This window comes from Sciurus vulgaris, assembly GCF_902686455.1.
Source record: "Sciurus vulgaris genome assembly, chromosome: 8".
Lineage (NCBI taxonomy): Eukaryota > Metazoa > Chordata > Mammalia > Rodentia > Sciuridae > Sciurus > Sciurus vulgaris.
The window spans coordinates 51,090,425-51,116,376 of NC_136468.1; the positions used below are offsets into that span (position 1 = coordinate 51,090,425).

Consider the following 25,952-nt stretch of genomic DNA (forward strand, 5'->3'; position numbering starts at 1 on the left):
TTATTGAATTTTTGAATTATTTCTACCTTTTAAAAAAATGTTCCTTCCATTCAGCTTTCTCTTTTTCTCTCCTTTTTTTCTTTTTAAAGAATCTGGTTGAGTTTTGCTATTCCTTCTATTCTTCTTTTTCTTTTCAATTTTCCTCCTTGTTTGACATTTTTCTCTCTATAAGTATAAATATGTGCTGTCTACTTTTGTCCTTTTAATAACAAAATTTTAGATGAGCATGTTGGCATGCACCATCCTGAGCAACACAATAAGATCCTGTTTCTAAAATAAATAAATATCATAATGATTAAAAGAAATAAAAATTTCATCAAATCTTATCAAGCATGTTTTAGAGTCTTAAAGATGAACAATTTGTCAACTACCCCAGAGTTAAAAAACTTTAGAAAATTTAAGCTCAGACCTTTTTTTTTTTTTTTTTTAAAGACAGGTCTTACATGGCTTCAAGTGATTTGCCTCAGCCTTCCAAGTAGCTGAGACTACAGGTATGCACCACCAAGAATTTGTTTTTGTTTTTACTTTCCATTTTGAAATAATTTTAGATTTACAGAAAAATTGCAATAATAGAAAGAGAGTTAATTTGTACTTCTCATCCAGCTTTCCCTAATATCAATATTTTCATAATTATCATGCAATTAGAAAAAAAAGTTCATTGGTTTAATATTACTAACTACAGGCTTTCTTTAGATTTTACCAGCTTTTACACTAATGTCCTTTTTCTGTTCCAAAGTCTAATCCAGGATCCCATATTGAACTTAGTTGTTATCAGTTTCTTTCAATCTGTGAGTTTCTGGTATTTTTTAGTCTTTAATGACTTCAGTACTTTTGAATAGTACTCATCAGTTATTTATAGGATGACCCTCAATGTGAATTTCTCCAATGTTTATTCATGATTTGATTGAGAATATGTATTTTTGACAAGAATACCACAGAAGCAGTATGCCCTTTTATATCCAGTCATCTGTATCCAGGAGCACATGACATATTGGTGACAGCTTTAATCACTAGTCCAAAGTGGTGTTTTCTGGGCCTCTTCACTGCAAAGTGACTCACATATTATTATATAATTTTCCAGTTCCATCTATTTTAATGCCATTCTGTCTTAGTCAGCTTTTTCGCTGCTGTGACTAAAGGATCTGACCAGAACAATTTTAGGGGAGGAAAAATTTATTTGAGGGCTCACAGTTTCAGAGGTCTCAATCCATAGACAGCAGACTCCATACCTCAGGGCTCCAGATGAAGCTGAACATCATGGCAGAAGAGTGTGGCAGAGGGAAGCAGCTCACATGATGATCATGAAGAAGAGAGAGATCTCCACTTGCCAAATACAAATATATACCCCAAAGTCACACCCCCAATGCCCCACCTCCTCCAGCCACACTCACCTGCCTTCAGTTACCACTCAATTAATCCCATCAGGTGATTAATTCACTGATTGGGTTAAGGTTCTCATAACCCAATTATTTCTTATCTGAACCTTCTTGCATTGTCTCACATGGGAGCTTTTGGGAGACACCTCACTTCCAAACCATAACATGTGCATTTACACATTTACTTATTTCTTTGCATTTTTATATGTTCTACCATTTTATTTGCTCCCTAGTCCTTCTTGAATATCAGACTATCTACTGGTGTTCTTTTCTTCTTCCTTAAAGTGTATTTTTTAGAAGTTTCATTAGAGCAAGTCTCTTAGTGATAGAGGCTCCAGTTTTGTTAACCTATAAATGCTTTTCTTATTTTCTTTTTTTGTGGTACTGGGGATCAAACTCAGGGCCTTGTGCTTGCAAGGCATGCACTCTACCAGCTGAGCTATCTCCCCAGCCCTCTTATTTTCTTTTCTCCTTTTCTTTTCCTTTCTTTTCATGGGTGCTGAGAACCAAAGGCAGGGCCTCATGCATGCTAAACAAATGCTTTACATCAGGCTACATTCTCTGTGTCTTCTATAATGTTCCTTTGGTCTATGTGTCCATTTTTAAGTATACAGTACCATGCAGTTTTGTTACTCTAGCTCTGTAGTATAGTTTAAAGTCAGGTATTGTGATGTATCCAGCATTGCTTTTTTGGCTTAAAATAGATTTGGCTATTTTGGATCTTTTATTTTTCAAAATGAATTTTGAACCATTTTTTCTAGTTCTGAAGAATGTCACTGATATTTTGGTGGGGATTGCATTGCAACAGTAAGGGCTAGAGTTTGTTAACCCCTTCCTCTTTTTGTGTTGCTCACTGAGCTGCCATCTACAGTGGCTAAAACTTAAGCTGGTTGAACAAGCTTTCAGCTTCTTTTCTCACCAGTATACAGTAGGACAGAATGAAAAGTACTGTTGGTTGGAATTTTGTTTGAACAGACCAGATAGATGCACTCCCAGCATGGGGCAGCTGCAGGGTTTTAACAGAGGGGAGTTCCATAGGCTAGGGTGTAGCTCTCTAATCAGGTGTTTGGGATTTTTTTGGGTGGTATCCACTGTGGAGATATATAACCATAAGGGCTGGGCAAATGCCAATCTCTGCTGAGAGTCTAGATTTCAGAAGTCTCCAGAGAATCCCACTAATGGGCCACGGAGCCAACCCTCCACAGGTTTCTCACACTCCACCACTTGTTAATATGGCCTTCCCAGGCTCAGTCCCCAAGCGTATTCATGCCCTCTTCTTCAATTTCCCAACCCTGTTCAGCTGGTCATGTGTACTACCAGACTCAAAGGGAAAGCAAGTTGTACTTCCTTCCATATTTGACTTGACTCCCCCTGAGTACTACCATTGTGTGAGGTACCCTAGGCCACATGTGTCCTGGGACAGTATGGCATTATTGCTATGCCTCCCAGGCTCCTGCAGTAGGAAGCTGCAGTGTGGTCTCTTTGAGGTAGCTTGTACCTCAACTCTGCTTGCCAGTTGCAGTTTTCAAACACAAGTTCACTGTGTAGCCTCTGAATCAGCAAAGGTTAGGCTGACTTTGTTTTACAGATTTTTCTGTGCCAGGTTTTTAAAAATATGTATATATATATTTTTTAGTTGTAGGTGGACACAATACCTTTATTTTATTTTTATGTGGAGCTGAGGATGGAATCCTCAGCCCCACAAGCACTAGGCGAGCGCTCCACCACTGAGCCACAACCCCAAGCCCCTCTGTGCCAGATCTGTCAGCTGTGTTTCTGTGCGTGTTATCCCTCTCCTCTGCGGGGAACAAGTACTGCTGCTGCTGCAACCAGATTGGCTCCAATGTACTCTTTTATGTCCTTTGTTCAATGCACCCAAATCTCTGAGTCTCTAAGAGTCTCCAATTGTCCCATAATGAATTTCAGTGAGTACTCCCATATACCTACCTCACTGACAAGCAGCACCCCGGTTGCCAGGCAACCGGTTGCCAGGGAACCGGGGTGCCAGGGAATCCCAAGCCAGGGAACCATTGGAAATGGAGCCTTTCTGTAATCTGCCATTTTCTCTTTCCCTCATAATGTCTTGGTGTTCAATAAGCAAGTCTTCCTATGACTATTCCTGACACTTTTTTTCTACCCAAATACATTTTAGAATCAGCTTGTTAAGTTCAACATTAAGATTTTAATTGGTACTGTATTTATAAATCAATTTGAAAAGAATTGAGTTTTTCAATACATGAAAATGCTATATAATCCCCTCTATTTAGGTCTATTCCAGTTTATTTTAGTACATTTTTAGTGAAATGGTATTGAAAATGGCATATCATCTCATTTATTTAGGTCTTTTCCAATTTCTCATTATATTTTTTGTAGTTAAATTAAATAGTATTGTGCTTTAAAGGTCTGGTATGTTTTTTATTAGATTTACTCCTAGGCATTTGATATTTCTTGTTCATTGTAAATAATGCCTCTTAGAACTTTCATTTCCTGACTCCTTTTTGCTAGTATAAAACTGGGGCTGAAGTATGGAGATTCCTCAGTAAACTTGGAATGGGCCCACCATTTGACCCAGTTATCCCACTCCTTGCTTTATACACAGAGAACTTAAAATCAGCATACTAAAGTGATGCAGTCACATCAATGTTCATAGCTTCTCAATTCACAATAGTGAGATTGTGGAACCAACCTAGATGCCCTTCAATTGATGAATGGATAAAGAAACTGTGGTATATATACACAATGGAATATTACTCAGTCATAAAGAAGAATAAAATTCTGGCATTTGCAGGTAAATGGATGGAGTTGGAGAATATCATGCTAAGAGAAATAAGTCAAGCCCCCAAAAATCAATGTTTTCTCTGATAAGTGGATGATGATACATAACAGGGGGGTGGGATGGTGGTGGGGCAAGAGAAGAATGGAGGAATTTTGGATGCTATAGAGGAAAATGGGGCAGGAAGGAAAGGTAGTAGACTGAAACAATGTTACCCTGTGTGTATGTATGATTACATGAATGGTGTGAATCTACATCATGTACAACCATAGAAATGAAAAGTTGTGCTCCATTTGTGTACAATGAATCAAAATGCAGTCTGTAAAAAGAAAAAAGAAAAAGAATGTGTCACTCCTGTGTATGGAACAAAAATCTCTAATAAATCAAGTAAACAAAGCAAAATAAAAACTCCATGTTGTAGAGTAAATTAAAAAAAAAAAACTGGGACTGAGGTTGTAGCTCAGTGGTGGAGGGCTTGCCTCTCACAGATGAGGCACTGGGTTTGATCCTCAGCACCACATAAAAATAAAGGTATTGTGTCCATCTAAAACTAAAAAAAAAAAAGTTTTTAAATAAGAAAGGAAATTGACTTATATTTACTTTGTGTTTAGCGACATTACTTAATGTTCTGACTGATTCTAATAATTTATCTGTACATGTTGGATTTTCCATTTTATCTGTGACTAATGACAATTTTATTTCTTCTTGTATAATCCCTTTACCCTTTTTTCTTGCCTTATGCCACTGGTTAAGATTTCAGTACCATGTGGAATAGAATTATGAGGGCAACCTTTTTGTGGTTCCAGGTTCAAAGAAAAATTTTCAGTGTTTCACACCAGATATAATGTTTATTACAGGATTTTTATGAACATATTTTAGTAGATTAAGGAAATTTCCACCTATTCCTAATTTGCTATAAATTTCTTTAAAAATATTGAAAATGTAATTTATCAAGTGCCTCTGCATATATTGTGATAATCATACTGTTCTTCTCTTTTAATTTCTTGTTTGTTTGTTTTGGTGCTGGGTATTGAACCCGGGGCTTCACGTATGCTAAGCACATGCTCTACCACTGAGCTACACCCCCAGTTTCTCCTTTAATCTCTTAATGTGGCAAATTACATTAATTTTCTAATGTTAAAATGCAACATTTCTGAGGCAAATGCAAGTTGGTCATGAAATATCAGCCTTTTAATCTATTACTAGATTTGTAATATTTAGAAGAGTTTTCTAAAATTTAGATTTTTTTTGCATTTTTGTGCTTGATTAAAATTGCCTTTTTTCATATTGTCCCTTTTAGGTGCTGACACCAAGGTTACTACCACCTCATTAAAAAACCTGGAAAAAATTCCCTCTTTCTATTTTCTGGGAGAATTTTTGAAATATTCAAACCATACCAGTTTAATAGACAGAATTTAATATAGAGAGTTGCTTACAAGAATATGGGAGAACAAAGAAGGTATAGAGAGAACTGCTACTGCTGCTGCAGTTCTATCACTACAGAGATAATAAATAAAGGGATTAGCTACCATGCCAAGGTACACAGGGACAAAGAGAAGAGATTAGGTTATTGGAAGTGAGAAGCTTTGAGGAAGGGCCTACAGAGTGGGGATCCAGAGCTCTGAGGAGTGGTGTTGCTACTGGTACCTCAAAAGTCAAATGAAAGACTCGGACCAAGATCCATGCAAGGACTACTTACTCCTATGAAAAGCATCCTCTTCCTTAAGACATTTTACTTCCACCCATTGGAAAATTGCCATCATACTCTGAATTTGTTAGAGCAAGGTACTTAGTACCACATGTATACCTAAAATGTTCACAATGTGAATAGCAATTTCTACATGTGACGTTAGGCCACTGGCTGTCCCTTTTCTGTCTTACAAAAATTTGCTAAATTCTCTCATTCTTTTATGTCTCCTTTGTTATTTTCTTTGATCTTTTTCATTCTTTTTGTATAATTTTAATGTGATTTCAAGAGTAACATGTGATGGTTGGCATGGTGGCACACGCCTATAATCCCAGTGGCTCAAGAGGTGGAGGCAGGAGGATCACAAGTTCAAGGCCAGCCTCAGCAACTAAGTGAGGGCCTAAGCAACTAAGTGATACCTGTCTCAAAATAAAAAATAAAAAGGGCTGGGGATACCTAACTACCCCTGGGTTCAATCCCTGGTACCAAAAACAAGTAATGTGATAAAACACATGCAATCAATAAACTAACCAGGAATCATATATAAATTAGTTTGTTTTAAATGTACTTTATATTTATTAAATTAATCCTTGTGGAATAAAATAGTTGTGTTACAATTCATTTGTAATTTTGATATTTATAATACCTCTTATTCTAATATCAACATTTGTTTTGTAGGTTCAAAGAAAAAGATATGAAAATTATAGTTAAATTCTTGAATTGGTATAAAACATACCAGAAAATAAGATGTCTAAAGAAGAGGATACTTCAGCAGAACTAGAAGATATCATTAGTCCATTGAGGAAGGACTCTAGATCACAGTCAGCAGAGGAGCCTCAATTTATTAACAAAACATCAGATTCGTTAAATGAAGCTTCTCACTACCTAAAAGGGAAACCTTTCGACCAGATTTATGAAACACATCCTACAAAGAATACATTAGAGTCAAGTTCTTCCTCTAGAAGCAAGTCCAACAGAAACGAAGAACCAAAGGAAAATTTTGAACTTGCTCAAACAACTAGTGATGCCAACCTACTGTCGAAACCAACAACTTCCCAAAGTTCATTACTACCAATATCTGAGACAATTTCAGACTATCAGGTTTTCGTTAACTTCCAATCTCATGAAAAGGTAGAAAAAGTTAGCTCACAAGTCTCTAAAGAAAATCAGCCATCTGACTTAAGTTCAGATAATTTTACACTTAACCTTGAGGCCAAGGGTTTACAAGAATTCCCTAAGGACATTTTAAAAATCAAATATGTAAAATATCTGTACTTAGACAAAAACCAAATAAAAACATTTCAAGGGGCAGACCCAGGTGATATACGAGGACTTGAAATTCTATCCATGCAAGAAAATGGGTTATCATCCCTTCCACCTGAAATTCAGTTACTTCATAACTTAAGAATATTAAATGTCAGTCATAATCAAATATCACAAATACCTAAAGAAATATCACAACTTGGGAATTTAAGGCAACTCTTTTTAAATAACAATTACATTGAGAATTTTCCTTCTTCTGGCTTAAAAAATCTTAAAAACCTAGAAATCTTAAGTTTGGGTAAAAATAAGTTAAGACATATACCAGACACTCTGCCTAGTTTGAAAAACATGAGGGTTCTCAATCTGGAATATAATCAGTTAACAATATTTCCTAAAGCTCTATGTTTTCTTCCAAAATTAATTTCACTAAACCTTACTGGAAACCTAATAGGCAGTTTGCCAAAAGAAATTAGGGAACTTAAAAATTTAGAAAAACTTTTACTAGCTCACAATAAACTTACCTTTTTAGCAGTGGAAATTTTTCAATTACTCAAAATAAAAGAACTCCAACTGGCTGACAATAAATTGGAAGATATTTCACACAAAATTGAGAACTTCAGGGAACTTAGGATTCTTATACTTGATAACAATTTACTGAAAAATATACCAGAGAAAATTTTCTGTTGTGTAATGTTGGAATGCCTTAGTCTTAATGATAATCAATTAACAGAACTTCCTAAGAACATTTATAAACTTAAAAATTTAAAAACACTCCATGTAAACAGAAATAATATGGTGAAAATAACTGAAGGTATCATTCATCTTAATAATTTATGTAGTCTGGAATTTTCAGGAAATGTAATCACACATGTTCCCATTGAAATAAAAAACTGTAGAAAAATAACTAAAGTTGAATTGAATTATAACAAAATAACATATTTCCCAGTGGGACTGTGTGCTTTAGAGTCACTTTATTATTTGAGTTTTAATGGAAATTCTATTTCAGAAATACCTGTGGATATATCTTTCAGTAAACAACTGCTTCGTTTGGAATTTAATGAAAACAAACTCCTCACATTTTCTGAGTACTTATGTTCTCTTATTAATCTTAATTACCTGGATCTTGGTAAAAACAAAATAGGGAAAATTCCATCATCTGTTTCCAATATGGTATCACTCCGTGTACTTATTTTATGCTATAATACGTTTGAAACTTTTCCTAGAGAACTGTGTACTTTAAAAAATTTGCGAGTACTTGATCTTTCAGAAAACCAATTACAGAAAATACCTTCGGAGATATGTGATTTAGAAAGAATCCAGAAATTAAACCTCTCGAGCAATCAATTTGTGTATTTTCCTATTGAACTGTGCCAACTTCAATCACTGGAAGAGCTAAATATAAGTAAGATAAATGGGAAAAAGGTAAGACTCTGGTACTTTTGACTTTGTGGGGCAAGAGGGACTAGAAGGGATCAGAATCTAAGGTGTAACATATCTTTATGTACATGTGTTTTAAACAGAGCTGAAATGCTCTGTTTTTTTTAAAGGATAGAGTCCCTCCAATCCCCACCAGAACATGGCTTATAGATACATTTCTCAACACAACAGCTTTATAGGAAAATATTTCATTAAAACGCAGTGTACAGCAATTAAGACTGACAATTTTGCAGATTTTTTATTTCAGTTTATTGTAAAAGGAGCTTTAAAGTCATATAAATGTCATATAAACACTGCTGAAAATCTTTAAAGTTGAGACAATAAGTAAAAAAAAAAATCATTGCACATACTATCATAATAAAACTACTGACACATGTTGATTCAACTTGACTGTTCCCTTAGGAAGGTTTCCCTGAAGAAGAATTGTTAGAACATGTTTTCATAGTTTAGCATTTCATTTTACTTATATTTGAAGAGTGAATTTTATGGAAATACTTTTTTGGTGAGAGGTACTGGAAATCAAACTCAGAACACTGCATTCTAAGCATTATTCTACCTCTGCACTGTACCTCCAGTCTTGGAAATACTTTTTAAAATTAAAAAATTACTTATATACTTTAAGATCCCAGTAACCACGGTTATTTTCTGCTATTGTTTATTCTGTATGATTATATAAAGCAAGATTCCCCAAAGTCTGTTCCTAAAAACCCTAGTTCTGTGTACTTTTTCCAAAAATAAATAAATATATAAGCAAATAAAAAAACACAGAGCTGGGGATGTAGCTCAGGATTTTTAAAATCGAATACCTGTTACACATTTCCAGCAAAGCTACACCAAGGAATACTTGCTTAATCAGATGGAATGAATCAGGACACATGTTGTATTTTTAAAAAGTTGCTTTTTGTACTAACACTTTTTAGTTCTGCATTATAATCATCTGCTAATTCCTTGAGGAATTTATAATCCTCTCACTCTCTCCTCCTGTATCTTAACTGTGAGTTTCTCCAAAGTTGTAGACCTAAAATTCCCTTTTCTACTAACTCCTTAGATCTCACCACATATCCTGTCATTTACATGTACACAACCCACATTTCTGGGTAGCTGGAGCTATCTTTTTTTTTTTTTTTTTTAATATTTTCTTAGTTGCCAAGGGACCTTTATTTTATTTACTTATATGTGTTGCTGAGAATCGATGAACCCAGTGCCTCAGGCATGCTAGGCAAGCGCTCTACCACTGAACCAAACCCCAGCCCCTGGAGCTATCTTGACCAGTGCTGTCGTCCCATGGTTTCCAATTTTCCTTGTCATGTCTCTATCCTGGCCAGATGTCATTCCTTGCTTCATGCCTTGATTACTCCAGAAGCCTCCTGGCTGTTCTCACTCCTTGTTGGCAGGCCTTGTTAAAACCATCAGGCTTCATTCCAGAAGACTGTTATTAATGTATGATACGTGCCTTTCAGGAATACAGGATGCAGATCTATTGCCTACTTAAAGTGTGTGGTTGGCAAAGGCACTAATTAGTCCACACCATTGCAACATCACTTCAAAGGTCTCCAGATAGGAAAAAAATTTTTTTTTTTTTTACAAGAACTCCTCAATAGAAATATCCTATGTGGTTGAAAATATCACTTTGATAATCCCCTTGGGTTATCAAATGCCCCAAAGATTAATTTATCTACAAATGATCTCTTAAGAGTTGTCTAGGGCTGGGGATATAGCTCAGCTGGTTGAGTGCTTGCCTTGTAAGCACAAGGCCCTGGGTTCAAATCCCCAGCACCGCAAAAAAAAAAAAAAAAAAGAGTTGTCTAATAAAGATGCCTCATGTTAATCAAATGACTTTTATTTTGCTAAAAGAGGATGCCCAACAGAAATTTTCAATAGTTCTACCCTCATGTAGTTCTCAGATACTTCCTCTAATAAATATTGAAAAAAATCATTAAAGAGTATATAAGTAGTTAAAGAATATTTAGTTGAAGGAAATTCAAACCAATTCTCCTATGACAATCCAGCCCCTTCGTCATAGGCCTACCTCACAAGTCTTACCACAGCCTGTTTCAGTTCTCTTTATCCAAATATATCTTCCTCTGCTTCCCATCATATCTCCTAACTGATCAGCTTCTCACTTGCCATTTTTATGCATGATATTTGTATTGCTTTAACTGTGTTGTAACTTCAATACTATTCTTTTTTTGGGGAGAGGTACTGGGGGCTGAACTCAGGGATACTCAACCACTGAGACACATCCCTAGCTCTATTTTGTATTTTATTTAGAGACAGGGTCTCACTGAATTGCTTAGTGCTTCACTATTGCTGAGGCTGGGTTTGAACTTGGGATCCTCCTGTCTCAGCCTCCTGAGCCACTGGAATTATAGGCGTGTGCCACGTTGCCTGATTTCAGTCCTATTCATTCTTAAGAGGCCATTCAAGTTTCATCTTTTACCTGAAGCTTTAGTTCTCTAATTTATACTGATGCACCATCTCTAAATGTTCAAACATTTGTCACTGCTTATATTCTTTATTTTGGCACTGAACTATTTATTGCCTGACTATTTGTTTCACATGTATATATTTTGTTCCCTAGGCCAACTTTTAATCTCCTTGAAGTCAGGGAGTGTCCCCTTAGACCACTTCCATATGTGGAAGTGTACTGAGCACAATATTTATTATGTACCTCATTTTTCAGGTATTTCTAGGGATCTACATATTCAAAATTCTTTTATTCACCCATAGAACAAAAGCATTCATAATGTCCTTATTCTTTCTAAATATACATATTTACTTCTTTATTTTAACAGTGGCTTAATAATCACTTATTTCGCAACACTTTTTGTACAGGAAATTTTGTTTGAGGTCACAATGCCAACTATATGGCTCTGTTATTGGACATTTACTGAGAATGCTTGTGTTTGGAAACACATACACAAAAAGTACAAAACATGCTTTTCATGTCATTTAAGGATCCAAGGAAAACATACAAGGGACTAATAAACAGCGAAGTTGATGAAAGTAAGGATTAAAGAGATCAAATGTGGGACAGAGTAGTTGAGACAGACTTCAGGAAGAAAAGAAGCCAAAGCATGGTCATTTTTAGGAAGAGAAGAAATGACTAGGAGGCAATGAACCCTGAAAGTTGGGAGAGTGAAGAAGGTAGTTAGCTAGTCAAAGGGTTGAACTGGTAGCCTTGGTCAGGTTAGGGAAGTTCTTGGGTACCTCACACTATCTTGTGGATTTTATCTGGGAGGGGGAGTCACAACGAATCCATGACAGAATGAAAATATCTCCTTTCTAAGACAAAAACAAAGGAATAAAACACTCATTTTATTTTTAAAAAATGGTTGTCATACAAGTCTTCATGGATTAATAAGCATAATTGTTTGATCTGTTACAGTTAACAAGACTTCCAGACGAACTATGTAATATGACTCAACTTAAAAAACTTGATATCTCAAATAATGCAATCCGAGAGATTCCAAAAAATATAGGGGAATTGAGAAGTCTGGTTAGTTTATATGCAAACAACAATCAAATAAGTTCTCTTCCACCATCTTTTTTATCTTTAAAAGATCTCAAGCAACTAAACATGAAAGGTACGTATCAGTCATAATCAATAAGTAGAATGTTAATGTCTGAGTTGTACATTTTGCTGACAAAATACAGAACGTAACATGTGCCCATTGTAGGGAGATGGATAGCCTAGCTACAGAAATGAGAGCAAAGTGTAAGATTCAGTTCTTGTCTTCAGTGAGCTTATAATCCAGTTGGGGAAGGTGAACAAATTTTACATTTCTGTTTTGTCTTCAATCAGTCAGTATTCTTTCTGAACCTGACCTCATCCCTCCCTCTACACACACACCTGTGCACGTTCATCACTTTCTCCTCTGCTGGTTCCCTGGTCTTATTCCTGTACCCTATAATATAACACAATATAATACAATAAATTATACATAGTCTTTTGCAAAGTAAAAGACTACAAAATCAAAACAAAATAAAACAACATAGAATAAAAAGCATATAATTTACTCTAAAGATATCAGAAAAGATTTCCCAAAGTATAAGAAATAACTAGATTGATACTTCTTTTTTGGGGGGTTGGTACCAGGGATTGAACTCAGGGGCACTCGAGCACTGAGTCACATCCCCAACCCTGTTTTGTATTTTTATTTAAAGACAGGATCTCACTGGGTTTCTTAGTATCCTGCTTTTGCTGAGGTTGGCTTTGAACTTTCTATCATCCTATCTCAGCCTCCTGAGCTGCCGGGATTACAGGCTTGCACTACCATGCCCAGTTTGATACTTTTCTTAACAATTTTTATTATGGAATATTTAAGACTTTCAGAAAATAATAAATATTTATGTACCTACTCCCAGATACAGGATGCTAACATTTTGTGATATTAACATTGTATAATATTTATTGTTAAGAAATAGAGTTGTATTTTTTGTACTTCTCCTTAAATAAGTAACTATTACACTGAAATTGGTGTGTATTTTTTTTCACCCATATTCTTATACTTATATCTCTCCATAAAAAAGTGGTACTATATTGAATTTTTAAATCTTATTAAATCATTACTATATAGCTTACTCTGTAATATGAATTTTTACATTCATTATATTTCTAAAAAAGATCTATGTTAACATACACATAAGACTTTTTATGCTGTGTAATATTCAGTTGAATTGTTCAATAACAATACATTATCATGTTGGTAGACAACTAAGTTATTTCCAATTTGTTTGCTTTTACAAACATCCTTGTACATTTTCTCAATATATACTGCACGAGTTTCTCTAGGGCATAAAGTTATAGAGTTGCTGGATCTGAGCATATGTATATCTTCAACTTCATCAGATTTCAACAAATTGATCTCCATAGTGGTTGTACTAGATATCCACATGAACAGTTGAGTTTATGAGATTATGTCTCTTAGTTCAAAGTAGCATTTATAAACAGTGCTCCACACCTCATTTAATTTAGAAAACTTCCATATGAAAGACAATGCTCATATTTTTTTGTGCTGGGGACATGGCTCAGTTGGTAGAGTGCTTTCTTGCCTTGCAAACATAAGGCCCTAGCTTCAATCCCCAGCACTGCCAAAAAAAAAAAAAAAAAAAAAAAAAAAAGTTCATTTTCTTTCCAAATAGTACTAGTAGTAGAGTACTGCTAGTGATGTACCAATATGTTATCAGATGTAATGAAATTAACATTTGTCACCTGGAAACTCAGAACTTCCAGAAAGCTAGCTGTGCAGGTATGCACTAGGGCATTTCATAACGATTTCATTCACAGAAACTTGTAACAAGTCACAATAATTCAATCCTGCAATTGAGTTTTTGCTTCATTTGTATTATGACATTTTACTACATTTTAGGGAGTTTCCCTATTTTGTCCAAATGTAGGACATGCTCCATTCACCTGCTGTTTGAGCATAAGAAACAAACAAAAAAATAAAATAAAAAAATAAAAAATCTTCCAGAGCTTCCTGGCCTATTGGAGAATATAATTACCAATTGGAAGCACAAAACTCTGGAGGCTTTCTAGTCAGGACAGCGTCAAGAGAGAATAGGAAGGAACAGTGTATACTTTTCTGCACATGTGATCAGTTCTCAGTCTCCATCAGAATTAAAAAATATTAAAACCATGACTGGTCAAAGAAACTAGAATAGCTGAAACAATTTTGAAAAACAAAGTGAATGATTCACATAATGTGATTTCAAGACTACATTAGTGAATATAGTGTGGTATTCACAAGACAATATTTAAGATAAATATTGATGGAAAAGAACACAGTGTAGAAACAGACCCACACATATGTATTGAATTGATTTTTTAAAAAAACGTACAAAGGTAGGCTGGGGTTTGTGGCTCAGTGGTAGAGCACTTGCCTAGCATGTGTGAGACACTGGGTTCGATTCTCAGCACCAAGTATAAATAAAGGTCCATCAATAACTAAAAAAAAATTTTTTTAATATTTTAAAAAATTTAAAAATGTACAAAGGTAATTCAATGGAGAAAATAATATTTTCAACAAATGGTACTGAAAAACTATATGTACAAATCCTAAAGAAAATAAAACAAAAACAACCACAAAAAACTCTTCCATACCATGCACCATATAAAAGATTAACTCAAAATGAATCACAGACCTAAATTTAAAATCTAAAACTATAAAACATCTAGATAAAAACAGAAGAAAAATCATTGTAACTGCCAAAGCTTTCTTAGCTACATCATTAAAAACACAATCCACAGCTGGGGGAGAATGTGTTTGCCTGGCCATGAGTTCAATAGCCAGCAATGAAAAAAATAATAATATATAAATAAAAAGAATTCATATGTTGGATTTCAGTAAATTAGAAACTTCTGCTCTTCAAAACGAATTATTAAGAGGATAAAAGGAAGAGAATTAAAGGCACAGATTGAAAGAAAGAAAATATTTTTGCTGAATAAATTTTAAAAAACCTTGAAATTAAGGCTAACAATTCAATAAAATTGGTATAAATTTTGAACCAATATATACTAAACCATGTAGATTAATGGAAAATGTTCACAAGAAAACATTCTCAATTTCATTAGTGTTAGATCAGTGCACATTATGATGAAATATTGCTTTTAGAATAGCTAAAATCAAAACCTGACAATACCAAGAGCTGTCAAAATATGGAGTAACTGCAACTCTGATATATTGATGGTAGGATTGCAAGATGATATAATCACTTTGAAAAACTGGTCATTTCTTATAAAATTGTGTGTACACTTAACATATGACTCATCATTTACACTTCAATTATACTTCCAAGTAAAGTAAAAATTTATATTCAATAAAAAACAGTGAAAATGTATAGAACAGATTATTTATAATCACCCAAATTAAACTCAATGAGTGTCCTTCACCTAGTGAATTGATGTTATTTATATCCTTATAATGGGAACTTCTTAGTCATAAAAAGGAATGAAATTATTGATATATAGAAGAGCACTGATGATCTTAAGTGGCAAGTAAAAAAAGTCCAGGCCCTAGCAACTGTATAGTGTGGTTTACTAAAAAAAAAAAAAAATATATATATATATATATATATATATAAAATGTGTGTGTGTATATGTATAATTCTAGGCTTATTACATATATGTACATATGTATATTCTCTCTCTCTCTCTCAGAACTTATGAGCAAAACTAGTACCCAGATCTTGATTTCCATTTTGTTGTTTTGTGGTACTGGGTATTAAACCCAGAGCACTCTTTCACTGCCCTATACCCCCAGCCTAGATCTTGATTTCTAAATACCATTCTTCACTAAAAGGAACCAGGTTTTTAAATATTATATTTATAGATAATATATCTTTAAAATATATAAATAATATAAAGGCAAACTTTTTGTCTTCCAAGTAATTACAAATTTTGTGTTACTATAGTTTTACTTTTTTTGTGAGTTTTATATTGAATTAAGGTGGTATTGAAAAATTATATTCAGGGAGGTGGAGCTTAATGCCTTTGACCTGTTAAGGATGGTAGAGACTTAATGACTCACTTTCAAAAAATAGAGTATGGACATATAGGTTGATTTCACAATAGCTAGATTGTGGAACCAACAATGAATAAAGAAACTGTGGTACATATACACAATGGAATATTATTCAGCCATAAAGAAGAATAAAATTATGGCATTTGCAGGTAAATGGTTGGAGTTGGAGAATATGTCTTAACATGATATAAGCTAATCCCCAAAAAACCAAAGGCCGAATGATTTATCTGATAAGTGGCTAATGATACATTACGGGGGCCGAGGGAGGTAAGGGAAAAATGGAAGAAGGATGGATTGTGTAGAAGGAAATGAGGGGTGGGGAGAGGGCGGGGGAAGGAAAGAATAGAATGAGACAAACATCATTACCCTACGTACATGTATGAATATGCAAATGGTATGACTACATTGTGTACAACAAGAGAAAGGAGAGTTGTACTCCATTTGTATACAGTGAATCAAAATTTAAAAAATAGAGTATGGAAAGGAAAAATAAATCACAACATTACATTAGAAAAACTCAGTAGATACTGTGTTAGTCAAGGATGGAGGTTAGTGATGTCATATGGAGATCAGGTACCTCTGATATGATGTGATAAGGGAACTTCACTTTTTTGGTATTCTTTTCCAAACCCACAATGCTATCTAGTCATGAGAAATGTTTCAGAAAATTCTAATTACAGAAGCTTATACAATTCCTTACCAGTACTCCTTAAAACTGTCAGGTTATGAAAAAATAGACTGAAAAATTGTCACAAAGCAGAGGGACTAGAAAGACATAAATATATACAATATGGTATCCTGGAATGGATTCTGGAAAAAAGGACATGGATGGAAAAACTAATATATCCAGAAAAGTCTGGAATTTAATTAATAGTAATGCACCAGTATTGGTTTTTTAGATTAGATTAATGTAATATGGTAATGTGATATAACACTTAAGAGAAACTTAATGAGGAGTGTATAGGAACTCACTACTATATCTACAGCTTTTCTGCAATAAATAAAAGGATTATTTTAAAAATTACCATTGTACTTAATCTGTAAAGTCCTTTGCTACATTGGAAGAGGATACTCTCCTGCCTCACTTTGCCACCCATAGAAAAAGGCTCACTGCTCCCTTTCACCTGTAGCACATGGGCATAAGACAGAACTTATGGCTTTCAAGTACTATGAAAGTCCTCTTGTACTTGCCAAGAGAGTAGATTCATTGTACATAGTTATTTGTCTCCATAGTTTTAATTTACAGAAAGGTATAATTCAATTATACTTTTTTTTTTAAAACTAGGAAATAATCTTACAGATCTGCCCAGTGCCATCTGTAGTCTTTTTTCACTGGAGGAGATAAATTTTGATGACAACCCTTTGCTGAGACCTCCAATGGAGATCTGTAAAGGGAAACAGTTGCATACTATTGCAAGCTACCTACAGAGGGCAGATGAAAGAGATGGTAGGTAATGAGTGGTTGATTTTCTTACAAGTAATTTTCTGGTATTATCTATAAATTAAAAGATAGCTCGGCAAAGACATTAACATATTTATCATTTTCTGAAGTATAGGGCTTTATCTTAAAAATTACTTAATCCAGGTCCATACAAATAGAGGCTTTGAACAGGGACATCCATATGGGGTTTTATATAAGGTATAAAAAATGTTGATTTTCTTTCTTTCCTTATATCCCTTACTATTTTTTTTCTGAACTTCTCTCCCTGGGAAGAGCAGGGTTAATTAGAAATGATGACATTACTAAGGGGTTTCCTATTCATTGACCTTAATGCCCTTCAGTAGGTTTTTCATTATGACTGTGGCCATACTCAGAGAATCCATACATGGACTTTATCATTTTTGATCTGTTTTATCAGACATAGTTGTTCTAAAAGACATATTTGCTTTGAAGGAAGTCCACAGATCCTTTCCATTGATGTCAGTTGGCCCTCTTGAACAGTCTTCATCCCTTCTGTCCTGGAGCTCTCCATTATATTTTTAATTATCTCCGAGAGTAGGTCCATTTCCTTTAAATACCCTTTCATTGCACCAGATGGAGCTGGTTTCTCCAAGTCTCTGGGAAGGAAGCTTCACTGTTCAGTTCTTTCCCTGTGGCTGTGTTCCTGGTAGTTAGACTTTTTCTTAGGACTCTCTCTGACTTTGCCATTCATTATCATTCCTTAGAGTCAATCCAGATTTTGGTACTCCAATTTACTGTAATAGACCAATAAGTATTGATCTAGATTTGGGGAAATTAAATGTTTGACACTGTCCCAAAATCATGTACCTTGCCTACTTAATCAGAAGTTTGTACAAGCATACTTATCATCTAGAGAATAATGGTCATTAAAATGGTATAGTCCTTTATAAGCCACATTTTACATTCATGTACCTGGCTTACTATTCAGAAGTTTTTGCAAGAGTTTGGCCTCAATGATGGAAGGAATCTAAGTGACAAAATTAAAAGTCACAGTACCTGTCTTTAACTTGCTGTGTGGGATGATTGTGCTAATTGATATTTGCTGATTCTATTACTATAAAGTAAAGGTTCAGGGTTTCCAAAGATCCATAAAGTATTTATGTTATGTATCATACTTTAGAGAATGGCTGTCAAGTTACATGATTGAACCTCCTTTCTAAAATTCCCTTTCACAAGTTTTTGAGGAAGGAGCATTCTAGTCTTTATGCAGAAAGTGCAACAGCCAATAGGTAATGGCTTTTGTGCAAAAGCTAGCAAAAACAAGAGAACCCCAGACATTTATCTCCTTTCTCGGTGCACAGAGAGCCTTCACACAGCAGGCCTGCACAGTGAGGGTAGGAAGCCATTATGAGATAGATATATATTTATTCTGCAATTAATAGATCATAGAGTCAGTCCCTTTTTTAAACTTACTCAAGGTACTAGAATTTTCATTTATATAATTAGAATACAATCTACCCTGACAGATTAGTATATGTATATAATTTTTAAAAATAGAACATATTTGAAATAACTAGGAAATTTCTAGTTCAATTTTTTTTTCAGGGGGGGGGGGGTCCTGTGTATTGACCCAGGGTCCTCTACCACTGAGCTAGATCCTCCAGTCCTCTTTATTTATTTTTTGAGGCAGGGTCTCACTAAGTTGTTCAGGCTGGCCTCAAACTTGAGATCCTCCTGCCTCAGCCTCCTGAGTTCCTGGGATTATAGGTATATGTAACTGCACCTAGCTGCGTAGATCTCTAGTTCTTGAAAATTCTTATGGTACACTGATTAACAAAAAAATGGATCTAGTGCTTAAAGTAGTTGGAAACTTAAAAAAAAACCCTAAAAACACTAATATTTAAGCCAACACTTACTAAATAAGTGAATATATATATGTATATATATATTTACATACACGTGTACACATATATACATATTTGGTATATGCATATATATGTAGTAGTAGATGTGATCTTGGTTTCTCAAGTTGGTTCATATATAAGCACATAAAAATGAGTCAGAATAGAAGCAAGGAATCAAATTCATTTCAAATCCTGAAAGAATTAAAATGTGTAGAAATCACTTTGAAGTTGCTTATGATATCCTTTATACAGGCATTTTAAGTTGTAGGATTTTTCAGATTTTAGAATAGAACAAATGGTTCAAATTTCAGTTCATATGTTAGGTTGCCGTTTTTTTATTTTACTTGACATACATTTCGTAGAAGCACAGAAGAAAACTAAATATTAACTCAAAATAGTGTAGTTTTCTAAAGAAATAAACTTTTCTTTTGTATTCAAATATAGAGAAAATATTAGAGAAGACATTCAAGATAGTTGCCAACAATATTACTGAAACAAATTTTGAATTTTTGCGTCAAAAACTAAATCTGGTAAACTCAGAAACTGATATTCCTACAAAGAGGTATGTACAATTGACAATATTTGGTACACATTTAGTCTCATATTCTGATTTATATCATGTTGATGTCATATGGTTTTGAAATGTTTATATTAACATAAACTCTAATTTGCTATAAAAGATTGATTTTAGTTTATTATGCATTTATGATCCATGTTGGGAGGCCTAATTAAGAGCTAGGACAAACTGCTTGGCTTTTTTTTTTTTTTTTTTTGCGGGGCGGGGTACTAGGGATTAAACTTGGGAGCACTCAACCACTGAGCCACATCCCCAGCTCTATTTTGTATTTCATTTAGAGGCAGTGTGTCACTGAGTTGCTTAGAATCTCCCTAGCTGCTGCGATTACAGGTGTGTGCCACCACCCCTGGCCTACTTAGCTTTTCATCCCAGATGGCTTTGTGACTTTGGACAAGTCCTTTAATTTCTCTGTGCTCTAGTTTCTACACTGATAAGAGGGAGGCACTAACCTAAGGGCACTTTGATGAGGACCAAGTGAAATTCAGCTACAAAGCATGTGGTATAATAAATAATCAACAATTATTTTTTTGAGGTCTTGAGAATTGAATGTAAATTGTTGACTTTTTATAAGGAAATAAGGGATAATATGGTGCTAACATTCACTTTCTATATGCCAATCTGTACTAAACTTTCATATAGCCTCTCCTCCCCCATTAATTTCAGATTCACTGTAATTTAGTATTGATTTGAATATCTTTAGTTTAAAATAATGTTCTTAATTGGTAATTAAAATAATTGATACTTTAATTTTTTTCAGCACCATTTCATTAAATGAAAGAGCCTACCAAGCATTTGTGAAATGGAAAACAGAAAATAACTTGTCACTAACTACTGCTGCTTTAAGAGACCAACTAGTTCGGGGACTAAATATGATAGGCGCATATGACATTATGGACAAAATAACAGCTTTAAATCTTTTTACACGTGCAATTAAATTCTAATCAGTGGACACATAATAAAAATTGAAAACTGGATTTTTGAGCCATCTTACTTCATTTTATCATACATGCATGTCATGTTTCTTTTCATGAATCCTAAGAGCTGATGACAATTTATGACTACCCTGCTAATGGTATCATAATAAAATATTACAGATGTTAATTTACATATTTGTTCTATTGCCATATAGTGGTATATAATTCCATTAAAATTATTATATAATGTTTTTATACAATCCAAGACTTACAGGGAATAAGGATATTAGTGACTTCCATTGAATTTAGAAAGCAAAGCAGTTTCTTTTCAGATGCTGGCTTAAAAATGGAAATGAATACACTGCTCTTACTTTTGTTTCAGTAGGAATAAGATTGCTTTATTAAACACAAATTGGGTTTAGGGTAAGAATCCTTTAGTTGAGTGTTCAGATGGCAGGCAACAGACCCAGACAGATGGAGTCTTGGTATATCACACACAGCTTGTGGTAGTGTGCTGTCAGGTTTTTTTTTTTTTTTTTATCACTGTGAGGAGTAAAAATTTATTTTGGCTTATGGTTTGAGAGGTCTCAGCCCATGGTTGGCTGACTCTGCCACTCTGGGCTTTAGGTGAGCCAGAGCACCATGGCAGAAGGATGTGGTGGAGAAGAGCTAATCAGTTCATGGCAACTGGCAAGGAGCCGGGAGGGGGTGTGGGGGAGAAGAAGCCAGGGACAAAATATATAATTCCGAAGGGCACTCCCCAGTGACCTCCTTCCTTCAGTCACACCCCATTGGCCTATAGTCACCACCCTATAATCCATTCAAAAGGATTAACCTACTGATTAGTTTAAAATTCTCATAATTTAATTATTTTACTTCTAGTATGAGCTTTTTGAGCTTCCAAACCATAACAAGTAGTGTTTTAAGAGCTTCATGGAGAGAGAGAGAACATTGATTATATTTTGGGGGCCCTAATTCAGCCACATCTGAAACTAACCAAACTTTTTAAAAATATTTTTATTGGTGCTTTGTAAGTAATAGTGGAATTCATTATGCCATATTTGTACATGCATGTAACATAATTTGATCAGTCTCATTGCTGGCACCTTCCCTTTTCCTCCTGTTCTCCCTTCCCCAATCTGTTTGTTCTGCTCTACTGATCTCCCTCCTATTATTATTATTATTATTTTAATTAGTGCATTATAATTATATATGTAAGTGGGATTCATTGTGTCATATTCATACAGGGACAGAGCATATTTCATTCCCCAGCACCTCCCTATGACTTCTCCTCTTCCCTCCCTCTCAAACTGTTTCCTTTACTGTATTGGTCTTCCTTCTATTTTCATAAATTCCCCTCCCCACCTTTTAAAAAATTCCTTCCCTCCAGCTCTTTTTCTAGCTTCTGCATATGAGAAAACATTTAACCCTTAACTTTTTGAGTCTGGCTTATCACTTAGCATGATGTTCTCCAGTTCCATCCATTTGCCAGCAGATGACATAATTACATTCTTCTTTATGACTGAGTAAAACTCCATTGTGCATATGTAGCACATTTTCTTTATCCATTTGTCTGTTGACAGACATGGAGGCTGGTTCCACAACTTAGTTATTGTAAATTACATTGCTATAAACATTGGTTTGCACGTATCACTATAGTATGCTGATTTTATTTATTTATTTCCCCAGAGATTGAACCCAGGGGCCCTTAACCACTGAGCCACATTCCTAGTTTGTTTTTTTTTTATTTTGAGACAGGGTCTCACTAAATTGCTTAGTCTTTACTAAGTTGTTGAGGCTAGCTTTGAACTTGCAATCCTCCTGCCTTAGTCTCTTGTGTCTCTTGGATTACAGGCATGTGCCAACTGCACAAAATTAGTATACTAATTTTAGAATAAAGTCAAGAAATTAATCTGGGAATCAATAAGGGAAATGGCATCAAATTAAAAAGCTTTTACCAATAAAGGAAACAAAAATGTAATGAGAGAGCCTATAATAATGGGAGAAAATCTTTGCCACTCACTCTTCTAACTCAAAAAACTTAACATCCAAAAAGCAAAACCCAATCAATAATTGAGAAAATTATCTAAACAGACATTTCTCAAAAGAAAAATGCAAACAACCAACAAATATGTGAAAAAATGTTCTATATCTTTAGCAAATAAGGAAAATACAAATCAAAATTACACCAAGATTTCATCTCCAGTTAGAATGGCAATCATCAAGAATACAAATAACAACAATTGCTGGTGAAGATGTGGGTGAAAAGGTATGTTCACACGTTGTTGGTGGGACTGCAAATCAGTACAACCACTTTGGAAAGCAGTATGAAGCCACTTTAAAAGACTACGGCGGAACCTCCATATGACCCAGCTAGCCCACTCCCTGATATGTATCCAAAAGATCTGGAGCTAACTATACTACTTAACTTTTCACTTTCACTCAAGCTGTGTGACCTGAGCTTCCATAATTTTGAATGGAAAGAGACCTAATTCATGTGGTTAAAAAAAGTATAGGCACAGTATAGTTTTTGTTGCTTACAGAAAAAACTACTTAGTTGAGTGGGGTGGCTCGTACCTGTAATCCCAGCTACTTGGGCCACTGAGGCAAGGGGATCACAAGTTCGAGGCCAACCTAGGCAATTTAGCAAGACCTGTCTCAAAAACAAAAACAAAAAAGTTTGTGGCCGTGGCTCTGCTGCAGAGAAAGAACCTAGTACACTCAAATGAAGCCCTGGGTTCAATCCCCAGTACTGCAAACACTTTCTTTGTGCTACCTAATTATAGGAAAGAATTTATTTTGTATGTTAGAATTAAATAGTGTATTGCTGTAGTCATTTTTGAAACACGACATGGAATTGTGGTTCAAAAACTACAGAGCCCATATTTTCATCTGTCTTTTTAAAATTTTTTTGTGGTGCTGGGGATCAAACCAGAAAAAAATGGAAATAAGGCAAACCTGAATGGGATTCAGGTTAGTCCTTTTCCAAGCCTTAATTAGTATAAGTTTGGACCACTGGGTAGCACTTTTCCAAATCCTAATTAGTATAATTTTGGACCAATAGCATTGATACTTTTTTTGAATCTTGGTTATCATAAATTTGGACCAATAGCCTTTGACCTAAATACTGTATAAACCTCTAGACTAGCACACTCAGGCAGCAACCCCTTTTGGGTCCCTCTGGCCCTGTAGAAGTTTTGTTTCTATGCACACTTGAATAATTCTACTCTTACGCACACTCATTCTGGTCTCTGAATTTCATTTTTTGAAATCACAAGACAAGAACCCAGAAAGAAGAAATTGACAGTGAACTGCTGGGGTCTGCTCCAACACGGGAGGGCATAACCCACCATTAAGAGCTGCAACACATTTTATGGCTGTGGAGGCCTGTACCTTACACAGACTTCACTCACTCCAGTCTCACCAGCAAGCAGAAGCAGAGAATTGAATTTCGTCTCAAAACTCTGGTTTCAGAATCACAAATACATCTAGAAAATAATAGTTATGAGATCTTACATCTTCAATTATGCTCTGCATGTTATACAATATTTATAAAATAGTAATTAAAGAGTAAGACCAATTTTAAAGAACTTTTATTTATTTATTTTTAAATTTTTGTACTTATAGATGAACCAGAATGCCTTTATCATTTTGTTTATTTTTATGTGGTACTAAGGATCAAACCCAGGGGCTGGGGAGATAGCTCAGTCAGTAGAGTGCTTGCCTTGCAAGCACAAGGCCCTGGGTTCAAATCCCCAGCACCGCAAAAAAAAAAAAAAAAAAAAAAAAAAAAAGGATCAAATCCAGTGTCCCACACATGCTAGGCAAGCACTCTGCCACTGAGCTACAGCCCCAACCCTGAAAGAGCTTCTAAAGCACGTGGCAGATCAAAACATAACACGAAGACCAACTATATAAAAGCTATGATAGTTGAAATTTAGAACTCTAATATAGCAGCAATATTAGTACTATAGCTAACTATGTGTTTTGTTGGTATACAACAGAATCTGCTAGCCTTGCAACTGAGTTTCCCCCTTCCTATTTTTGTTGGTCTTGAGTTCATAGCAGTATCTACATATTAGAAATTGATATGTAGGATCTGAAAAAGTCCCTTTTTGAGGCCCACACAGGTCCCAATCTGTCTAAGGTTTTCCTAGCAAGATGGAGGTTTTTTTTGTCTTCTGGAAACACAGAGTCGTCAAGTTCTCTGAAAAATCCTTCTATGTAACTGAAAGAAAAAAGAAAAAAAGAAGAAAAGAAAAAAGAAAGAAGAAAAAAATCCCCATTCCATTCTCGGTCATTATCTCTTCAAATAGTGCCTCAATCCTATTCTTTTTCCTCTCCTTTTGTATATATAGTAGACATTTCACTGTGTGTCATGCATATTTTACTTTCTTTCTGGTATGTTTCATCTCTTTTCTCTCCGTGCATGACTGCCCATCTTTAACATATCAAAGTTGACCTCGAATAATGTATCACTTCATGAATAGAACAAACAAATGGAAATTCTTCCATTTTCCTTCTTCCCACACTTAGTGCTACTGTGTTATAGTTTGGACCTAAAAATGTCCCCAAAGAGCTCATGTGTTAGGCAATGTAGCAATGTTCAGAGGTGACAAGTTTTGATTATAAGAGCTGTAATCTCATCAGTGGATTAATACATTTGATCGATTAATAATTTGAATGGGGGTGGGGAATAGCTCAGTTGATAGAGTGCTTGCTTTGCATGCACAAGGCCCTGGGTTCAATTCCTGGCACTGAAAGAATGGACATTTTTTTAAGCTGTCTATTTTATCTCAACTCCCTAAGGTCTCCCTCCCAGTGCTGGGAACAAAGCCCTTAAAGCTGTTCCAGGAAACAGCCCCAAACAGAGAGTAAAAGAGTAATTGGAGCAAGATAGTATTCAGGCAGTTAAGACACCAGAATCTACGCCCTGTTGTAAAACATTGTGAAACATGTTGTATGTTATCAGCAAACCCAGACCCCCTTTGAAATGTCCCGGAAGTTTTGTTCCCCTTTTCCCTTTCATGTGTGACCCCTCCCGATGTGTGGTCTCTGCTTTTATAAACCTACAAGATTTTTTGCTCGGGACT

The 25,952-nt window shown here is 35.0% G+C and overlaps 1 protein-coding gene across 3 annotated transcripts; it reads left to right on the top strand.

Moving 5' to 3' along the window:
* The first annotated feature begins 442 nt into the window (after window positions 1–442).
* On the top strand, window positions 443–21,031 carry LRRD1 (leucine rich repeats and death domain containing 1). 3 transcript variants are annotated; one of them, XM_079152089.1, is made up of 6 exons: window positions 443–491; window positions 6,515–8,521; window positions 11,925–12,123; window positions 17,348–17,509; window positions 19,813–19,930; window positions 20,703–21,031. In XM_079152089.1, the coding sequence occupies exons 2-6, from the start codon at window positions 6,584–6,586 to the stop codon at window positions 20,884–20,886; spliced, it is 2,601 nt and encodes an 866-aa protein (XP_079008215.1). In that variant the 5' UTR covers window positions 443–491; window positions 6,515–6,583; the 3' UTR covers window positions 20,887–21,031. The 3 variants fall into 3 exon arrangements, with proteins under 3 accessions (XP_079008215.1, XP_079008217.1, XP_079008216.1); XM_079152090.1 differs by lacking the exon at window positions 443–491 and adding an exon at window positions 5,420–5,934; XM_079152091.1 differs by lacking the exon at window positions 17,348–17,509.
* Window positions 21,032–25,952: the final 4,921 nt, after the last annotated feature.

Coding starts and splice junctions, on each gene's coding strand:
- LRRD1 (XM_079152089.1), top strand. CDS start 6,584: ATGTCTAAAGAAGAGGATACTTCAGCAGAACTAGAAGATATCATTAGT. Junction 12,124..17,347: donor CAAGCAACTAAACATGAAAG/GTACGTATCAGT, acceptor TTTTAAAACTAG/GAAATAATCTTACAGATCTG. Junction 19,931..20,702: donor ACTGATATTCCTACAAAGAG/GTATGTACAATT, acceptor AATTTTTTTCAG/CACCATTTCATTAAATGAAA.